At 32.9% G+C, this 9,276-nt stretch overlaps 1 protein-coding gene across 1 annotated transcript; it reads right to left on the bottom strand.

Moving 5' to 3' along the window:
• Nucleotides 1-2,308: 2,308 nt before the first annotated feature.
• On the bottom strand, nucleotides 2,309-7,283 carry LOC111896894 (CDPK-related kinase 7). Its single transcript, XM_023892859.3, has 12 exons — nucleotides 7,016-7,283; nucleotides 6,242-6,910; nucleotides 5,442-5,572; nucleotides 5,195-5,236; nucleotides 5,013-5,121; nucleotides 4,305-4,383; nucleotides 3,919-4,215; nucleotides 3,658-3,770; nucleotides 3,463-3,570; nucleotides 3,316-3,378; nucleotides 3,044-3,211; nucleotides 2,309-2,799 (listed from the first exon to the last, which is right to left on the bottom strand). Exons 2-12 carry the CDS (start codon nucleotides 6,734-6,736, stop codon nucleotides 2,662-2,664), a joined length of 1,743 nt encoding a protein of 580 aa, XP_023748627.1. The 5' UTR covers nucleotides 6,737-6,910; nucleotides 7,016-7,283; the 3' UTR covers nucleotides 2,309-2,661.
• Nucleotides 7,284-9,276: the final 1,993 nt, after the last annotated feature.

The following is a 9,276-nucleotide window of genomic DNA, read 5'->3' on the forward strand; positions in this document are numbered from 1 at the left end:
AAGTTTATTAATTGTTTTCCTCTGTACATTTAGTCGTTTTATCTCAAGAAATTTTTATGAGTTAGAAGCATCGGTTATAAGCTAACACTTTGTAATTTTTGTTTGTACCAATAATATCGGCTTTTATTTCTTCTTGTGGGTGTTACTACCACATCAATAATGAAGCCATGTTATATGCTTATCTTCATTTGTTACTACTCCATCCATAATGAAACCGCGTTATATGCTTATCTTCATTTGTTTTCGATTTGATGTGTTGTTTCTATTAACATATATTGTCGCTCTTGTAGATATATTCTTGTTGTTGTTTGTTATATGATGTTATTTGGTTGATATCAATCGGTTGTTAGGTGGCATACTTATTTTTCTCCCGATAGGTAATACATCAACTTATATGATATCAATCGGAACCGGGTACTCGCTTTTAGAACCGGAACCGCCTCGGAACTGCCGGTTTTGGAACTGGAACTGCCTTAAGTAGTTCCGGTTCTGGTTCCTAAAGTTATGGAACCGCCTTAAGCGGTTCCGGTTCCGGTTCTCGTTTTTTCGGAACCGCTATCCGCTGGGTACCCGCCGGAACCGGTTTATATATATATATATATATATATATATATATATATATATATATATATATATATATATATATATATATATATATATGTGTGTGTGTGTGTGTGTGTGTGTGTTACTTAGACCAGTTTAGAATATATTGGTCCGATTTTGTCCGTCTTTGGTCCAAATTGATTTGATTTGGATCGAACTAAATTGCGGTTTTGTCGAAAAAAGTTAATAAAATTAATGCGACCGGGTTATCCGCTCCCGGAACCAGAACCGCCGGTTCCGGGACTGGTTCCAAACATTTAAGAACTGCCTAGAGCGGTTCCGGTTCCAGTTCTAACTTTCTAGGAACCGCCGGTTCCGGTTCCGGTTCCGGTTCTCGCCAAATGAGGCGGGTACCCGCCTACGCTCATCCCTAAACAGTACCATGTATTGTTGAAACAATGTATCTAGTCAAATGTTGACGGTTTAAGTCCGGTGTTTTTTGGATCTGTGTCCATCAGTCAAAGTTTAAAGATTCAAGTTAGTGTTATCGAGACAAAATGTATTGATTTAAGAGTATAATATGGGATATGTTGAGTAAGTCTTTTTCTAAAAAAGAATTTGTCTAATGCGTTGAAACCGCTCAATAAGAATATAATTAATTTTGAAAAGAAATATAAAATACAAAATCAAATAGCCAAAGATTATACTATCTTCCATCAATATCAAGACTTTGATATTCACTTAGATTACTATAAAGTGGTTGGCTACATAATCGAATAATTAGCACTTTTGATCCAATATCTCTTCATTAAAACATTGATCTCATCAATAAAGTTGCAAACATGGTACCAGAGATCCCTAAACTATATATTGAGAAAAGAAAATAGTTAATTGGAGTTGAATACCAAGTTTAGCATAAATAGTAAAGTGAATTTGTATTTTGTTCTTTGTTTTAATATATAATATACATGATTTTTCTTTATTTTTTGTTTGTTAGCAACCGACCCGAAATCAATTCAGAATCGTGATTTTTGGTCCGTTAGTATTTGTATTTTGTTCTTATTGAACATTTAATCAATAATTGGATAGTTTTATTAATTAAGCAACCATCAAACTAGTAATATTTCCATCATAAAATAAGAAGGCATTTGTTCTTTCTTATGATGGGGACACGTGGGGTTCACTTTTTAGAATCAAATTAATTCTTTTTGCCAACTAAAGCCTAATGAATTCTTTGCATTATACCTTCTTGTGGGGTCCTTACCCATGTTTTAGTTGAGTTAGTGTTCTATAATTATTGAGTGGGTGCGTATAACATACCCATGTGTAGAAAGAAAGAGTTGAAAACAACAACTCGAGATGTTGTGGGACCAGGTATGGATCCGAGTAAAGAGTAATAGTGTTTTTCACCTTACAAACGAAAAGAATGGGATGAGAAACAATGGAAATATTTATGCAATAACGACTTAAGAAAATATCAATCAAGTCTAAGAAATAAAAAAAATCCAAATAGCTTGTACTTTAATCATGATCACTTAGATATGGTTGCTATGCAAGAGAGTACAAGTAATAATATTGTATTTAACATACATTGAACTTGTACATAAACTGATATCAATAAGACAAAATGTAAATTTTCATTGAACCAAAAAAAATAGAATAAAATTACTATTGATTATCGTATATGCAAAAGACGTAAATACAAGAGATAAAAAAGCTTATCCAATCATGTTCCATATAACAATTATGTACAAGGAAACAAACATGCCCCAAAGAAGTCATTTCGACCATTATTAAGATAACATATATAAAAGTGTTTAGTACACAACAAGAAGCCATCTTAAACACAAGCAACCTAACGAAAAAAGAAAGAAAAAAAAAGTTGACATAAAATCGGCACAAAACTCACTCAACCATTACTTCTACACTAAACACACTGAGAAGTGAGACCTCCTACCTCTGTACAATTCTCTAGATTTTAACAAACAATACGAGACTTTGTTTGGCATAACTTAACATACGTACGTGTTTCCTTGTTTCTATTTCTTGAAAGACTTTTATATCCTCGAGCCATTTTTGTAATGGCATAATATGATGTATTGTTATTTTGACATAAACTCACGCCTTTTGGAATGCACGAGATGAAGCTCCATGTAGAAGCCTTATGAACCCCAAGAAACTAAGCTTCCCATCCGCATGTCTTATCCAATCCTGAAGAACCACATGAACCGGTATCGATGGGCTAAGCCCAAGTTCCTGCATTTTTACATCAACAATATATCTATATGTTATAATCTTTAATCTTTAATACATAATATATAAATATATATTATATAATATATCCCACAAAAGTGGATTGGGTGCCTTGTGGGCCGTTCGCTTTTATGTCAGCCACCTAGCAGACCACTGTGTACATGATCTGCTGATCTGCTCAGGGGTTGCTAAAAGAATAACTTTTTTACAGAATCTTGAATAGCAAAAAGTAGGGTAGGGGGTGTACCGAGGCAAGTTCTTCAATCATGATAGGGCGGTTGCCATCTTTCTCAAAAAGGTCATAGGCACGACGAGCAAGTTGCTCCCAATTTTCCATTGCTTCTAGCTGATGAATGCTAATGGCTGCTGCTCCAAATTCTTCAAAATCAAATTTTTTATATTGAAGAGAACTCACCTGTTGTAAAACAAAAGATAATATTTTCTATTTAGCTCTTTTATCACGATTCTTTCTACTTGATTATTTATCTCAACCACTAAAAGGGTATTTGAGGAAATTACCATATGGACAAAATCTAGCACGCGGGAGTCCTTTACAGCATCCGTGCAATTCTTCATCAAAGCCTTCAGAATGTTATAAAGTTTAGAACGACACAACAAAATATAAACTTTCATTTGACCCAAGAAAAAAAAAAAAAAAAAACTAACCGATTTGAAATTCTGCATGGATATGAATCCGTTTTTGTTTGGCCCTAGTGACATAAATTGGTCACGAAGATAACCTAGCTCGGTAATTGTCAGTGTCTTTGCAACAGCCTGCCACGTGGCATAATAAATATTTTTAAACATCATTTATCCAATGAGAAAAGAAAAAAAAAAAAAAAAGGAAAACATATTACATACCCCTAAAGCAGCTCTTCTAAGAGGAGACGAACATATATACGCTTTTACAGTCTTGAAGATGATCATGTCTAAAGGTATTCTCACATCATGATAATTCGCAAGCCATGGATGACCTAATCACAAGATTCGTTTTATTATATATATATATATATATATATATATATATATATATATATATATATATATATATATATATATGATATAGTAAAAGGGTATTTGAGATATATATGTATATATTTATTTATTTAGTGAAAGCGTTACTTAGGGCTTGTGAAGCTGTAAGTCTCTTGCGATAATCTTTGTTTAAAAGCCTTTTGACAAAGTCAACTGCATCAGATGATAAAGAGGGCCATGGAGCTTCCTCAAAGTTGGGGTCCGCCTTAAGAACAGCCCGGAAGATTCCGGACTCTGTGCGGGCCCAGAAGGGTCGACTTCCACATAGAAGAATATATGCAATAACACCAATACTCCACATATCAGCTTCAGTCCCATATGATCTATGCAGAACTTCAGGTGCTACATAATATGCACTTCCAACAATATCATTCAACCTCTCATCTGCACATAAATAATTATCATTATATGATAACAATAATAATAATAATGATAATGATAATGATAATCATGTAATGATAATGATAAGATACCTGGCTTTACGTAGTCAGAGAGTCCAAAGTCAATGGCTTTAAGGAGGGAATGTTCGTCCTTTGATGTAAATAGAAAATTCTGAAGTGACACAAAAGAAATATAAGTAACAAATTATAAATTCAAAGTATAAAAAAAGTGGAATTTACTTACGCCATTTTATCGAATTAGCTCATGAACATTAGCTTTAATCGATTTAGCCACTAAATTGTTGTTGAATTAATCGTAAAAAATGATAGTTCAGTGGCTAAATTGATATAATGGTGAAAGTATGTTGTGTTATTCTGCATTTTACACTACAAAAAAACTGTATTTGTCCCCCAAAAAATGCATATGACACATAGTCAAATTAAAGTCTTTTGACTAATAATCAAATACTTAAAATAGCCTTTGACAAAACAAAATTAAGTAAACCTGTGGAACACAATCAACTTCACAAATATCTTGTAATGGACTAATGGTTGCTAAAGGTCAATTTGGTAAAGTTGGATTGGACACTTTCCAAAAAATATTACAATCTAAACTAGAAAGTTTTGCCTTTTTTTAAAGGCAAAAGAATACTTTATTGAACACACAGAAGTCAAATAAAAAGATCATTTAGTATATATTGTACTATAGTAGAAGCTAAATATTGAAATAAATGACTATAAAAGTTAACACATACAAAAGAACGAAAGATTATGAAAAGTTTTTTTTTTTTCTTTTTTTACCTCTGGCTTGAGGTCACGATGAACAACACCTTGAAGATGACAATAGGCTGTGACTCTTAAAATCTGGACCATAACAGCCTTTGCATCTTCTTCTGAATATTTTCCACCCCTAAAAACACAATTACAAATAATAATCAGCTTACATACCCTCCAAATTTTATAAGATTGAATTTTATGAATACCTTGCAAGTATCCTGTCTAATAGTTCGCCTCCTTTACATAACCTACAAAAACAGAAAATAGAAGTGATCGTTATTGATCAAATGTCTCAAATACCCTCTAATAATGACAACATCGGGAAATCATGAGCACCAAAAGCATCTTTGTGTGTTCAAATCTCTTTGTAAATATATAATAGAACAAGAAGATATTTATAAAACTATTGATGCAATGAAAGCTTTATATAAAATAGGGAGAATGGACACTTACTCCATAACTATATAGACATTGTCTTCATCCTCATAAGCATCATAAAATTGAACTAGATTGTCATGCCCTGTTAGAGCCTTTAATATTTTCACTTCTCTCCTTGCATCTTCAATAGCAATTACTGTGGTCATCTGCATAAACATCAATCATTCAATAAGAATAAAAATAATAATAAATAAACACACACACACACAAATTTTCACTATTTGGAATCTAGTACCTTTAGATTGAATGCTTTAACCCTAATTTCTTGACATATTAAACACCAAAGATTGTTTTAGTAGCTTTTTCATAAAGTTAAAGGTGATTGTCCCACAATTAAAGTATTTAAATCAACTACAAAGTCAAAACATAATCATTTTGACCTCATAAGTCAACTACACTATGTGCTTTTAGAAATAGAAATTAGTGAGGAGCTCAAAGGTAGTGAAGGGTCCACGGAAATTAGTGAGGAGCTCAAAACTCAAAAGTGTTTAAAATTGACTTAAACACAAGAAATAGCATCCTACTTTCATCTTTTTCTATAAAAAAATGTATTAAGACATTTACTTTGAAAAATCTACCAAATTAGATCAATTAAAGCAATGAAAGTTGTTTAGTATTTGAATGAAAATGCTATTATAAACAAATGAAAAGAAAGTAGGTTGCTATTTCTTGCATATAACCCTTCAAAATTTTTACCACATCCACGTAATTTTAGCAATTCAACTATTTTATCATGTTAACATAAGAAAACTAGGTGATGAAGATGATGAAGGGTTTATATCTAAAGTATAAACAATGGTGGATGAAAATCAAACCTTGGATTTGGGGATAACTTTAACGGCAACATCATGGCCCTTCATACTCCCTTTCTTTCCTTTAGCAGTACAAGTATACCCAAAATGCCCCCTACCCACTTCTTCTCCAAGCTCATAATGGCTTAATAACTGCTTAGAATACCCGAAATTTTTATCCAATCCAACTTCGAATTCATTCCCTTCAGGAATTGAGGCCTCGTTAGGCTTAACAGACCCATGTCGTCTTGCAAGCAACGATCGAATATGCTTTGCAGGTGATGGAGGTGGGAAAGGGCGTTTGAATATGCGAAGCGGTGTCGAACTCACACTTGAATTCGAATTTGCAGGTGAATTCTTGAAGGCGTTACTGTTATGGAAGGGACTTGGACTGTAGTAAGGGAATGACGATTTCCCTGTTTGGGAATTTTGTGTTGTTGGTTCGATTTCATTCGGGAAATTGGAGTTTTCGAGTTGGGTTTCGAGGGTTTGATTGGGTTTTCCATGACAAAGTCCCATGGATTCACGAAACCAAAAAAAAGAACAAGAAAGAGATTAAAAAAATAAGGCTTTATGGTATGGAGTTTCAAGAAACTCAAGAACAAAAGCTTAATAATTGAACAAAATGCAATCTTTCCACAATTCAAGGAAATTGGAGGTCCAATTGCTTGAAATTTCTCGAAAACCGAATTCCTGCAAAAGAGAGGGGATGAAAAGCTCAAGACTTGAAAAGCAAATAAACTTTCTGATCATACAAAAAAAAATAAGGATAATAATGTCAGAAAGAGAAAAACTTACTAAAATTCAGAATTGAACAAGTGTTTCCACCTGAAGATTATAAAGAAATGGTGGAGGTATAGAACCCAGAGATTTTATTTTTTACAACAAGGTAAAGTGGCAAGTGTTTGAGAGATTGGGAGACTAAGAAAAGAACCCAAAAAAGTGAAGGAAAGAAAAGATGCTTAGCAGAGAGAAACAAGAAAAAGAAAGGCGCAATGGAAACCAACCATTCCTTCTTTCTTTGCCTTGCTTTTTCAAGCTTGGTTTTCTTCCTTTTTCATTTAAATTAACAAAAAGAGCAACCATTTGAACCCTCTTTCATCAAATTTAATACTTGTTATCTTTTGTAATATATATTGTTTAATCTACCATATAACTTAAATAAACATTTTAAATGAATAGTCTTTAACGGTTTAACTTTTGTTTTCTTAAGCAATTACATTGTGTGGTGACTTGATAATAGATGTGTTTGATGTTGTGAGTAATTTGATTTATATTCAAATTCAGATACTTCTCAGTTTTTATGGTCATGTAGGTTCGTCTGTAGTGACTTTAAGACATAAGATACGGCCTTGTTTTTGCAGCTATGATTAATCGGTATGCAAAATCTAGTCTGAAAACTCGAAAGTCCCCGATCTAAAAAAATATGTTTTTATTTTTGCCTTTTTATAATATACATACAAATATATGGTTTAATGTCTAACTTTTATCAAGAATATGCTAAAATTTTAATAAAATATAAAATTGAGAAATGGGTGTACTGTTGGGAGATGATTAGATGACCCTATTATTTATGGGGTGTATTTATTTCGAGTGTAATGGTGGTGAGTGGGGTTGGTTCTTTGGATGCTTCCAGGCTGTCCTTATTAGCGGGAGGGACAAACTCTTTTATAAACATTTTGCTAACCAACAATTTTAGTCTTTGAGCTTTGACCAATGGTTTTTGCTTTTCCCAAATTTAAATCTACTTTTAAGAATTTTTTATTATTATTCAATTTGTACTAATCATGTTCCGGTTTCCAAAAAATCAACAAATACCATCAAAACTTATCGCAATTTCTATGAAACTGAAATAATTGTGTTGGTATAAGATAAATAAGTGATAATGTACTTAAAATCGGTCTCTGTGGTATTCAAATAATTTTAAATAAGATTCAAAAAGTTTCCAATTTGTACCGAATGTCTAAAATCAAGATTTTTTTGGGTTTTGGATCCAAAAAAACCTGAAAAAACGATATATCCTTTTATTTTCTTTTTTGTATTTTTATAATTATTCAAATACTATTTTATTTAATTAAAAATAAAAAAAAATAATTATCCCCCATCAACCCACAGTTCTCTCTCTCATATACAGACTTCTCTCTCCACTATACCCTTCTTCTCTCTTTAACTCTCTCTTTCTCTCTCTCTCTCTCTCTCTCTCTCTCTCTCTCATACAGAGACTTCTCTCTCCACGATACCCTTCTCTCTCTTTCATACATAGACTTCTCTCTCCATTATACCATTTTTTTCTCTCTCTCATACACATACTTCTCTCTCCACTATACCCTTCTTCTCTCTTTAACTCTAGTTCTCTTTCTCTCGTCTTCTTCATTTAACCTTTCACCTGCAAATCCTTTGCAGATGAAAAAAAAAAAAACCTCAGATGGAAAACACCTTCCTTTTCTCTGTGTCTCTTATTTATGTCTTATACATGTAAGAATGAGTGATCCAAAATAACAAAAACTCACATAAACACTCATTGTAACAAAAACCCAACACCATCGAAGATTTCAATACAATAACATCAACAATGTCCATTTCAACAGCAGTCACTCTGTCACGCCTCCCTCGCCGATGACCCTTCTCCTATGACGCATATGATTTCAACCCACATCCCGATGTCTCTTTCTCATTCCATACCCCTCCCCTTTGTACCAGATCAATGTGTTTCTCATATTTCACGGCCTGTGTTTAAGGTTTTCAAGGTCCGATTCAAAGGTTTTAAACAGAAGACGAAGATGAAAGGACATATCTCTGCCGAATCCGATATTATTAAGTCTGGTTATTCTCGGTTTCAATGATGGATGATGGTGAATTTTTGGGATTCGAGTCGATGAACATATGAAGAACAATAGATTTTTTTTCTGTGAAGAACATCGATGAATGAGCATACCGATTTTTTATATTTGATTTAAAATGATGAACTAAAGATGGAGACTGTGTGTTCGTGCGATCTGATAATTTGAAGAATACAATTTTGTAATGTTTCAAAAACACGATGAATACAAAGAATGATA

The sequence above is a fragment of the Lactuca sativa genome, chromosome 5, assembly GCF_002870075.4.
Source record: "Lactuca sativa cultivar Salinas chromosome 5, Lsat_Salinas_v11, whole genome shotgun sequence".
NCBI lineage: Eukaryota > Viridiplantae > Streptophyta > Magnoliopsida > Asterales > Asteraceae > Lactuca > Lactuca sativa.

Excerpts from the sequence above, each read along its gene's own strand:
- LOC111896894 (XM_023892859.3), bottom strand. The coding sequence starts at position 6,736 with ATGGGACTTTGTCATGGAAAACCCAATCAAACCCTCGAAACCCAACTC. Across the intron at positions 3,771-3,918 it reads TACAGCTTCACAAGCCCTAA|GTCATCCATGGCTTGCGAAT; the intron begins GTAACGCTTTCA and ends TCTTGTGATTAG. Across the intron at positions 3,571-3,657 it reads TTAGAAGAGCTGCTTTAGGG|GCTGTTGCAAAGACACTGAC; the intron begins GTATGTAATATG and ends GCCACGTGGCAG.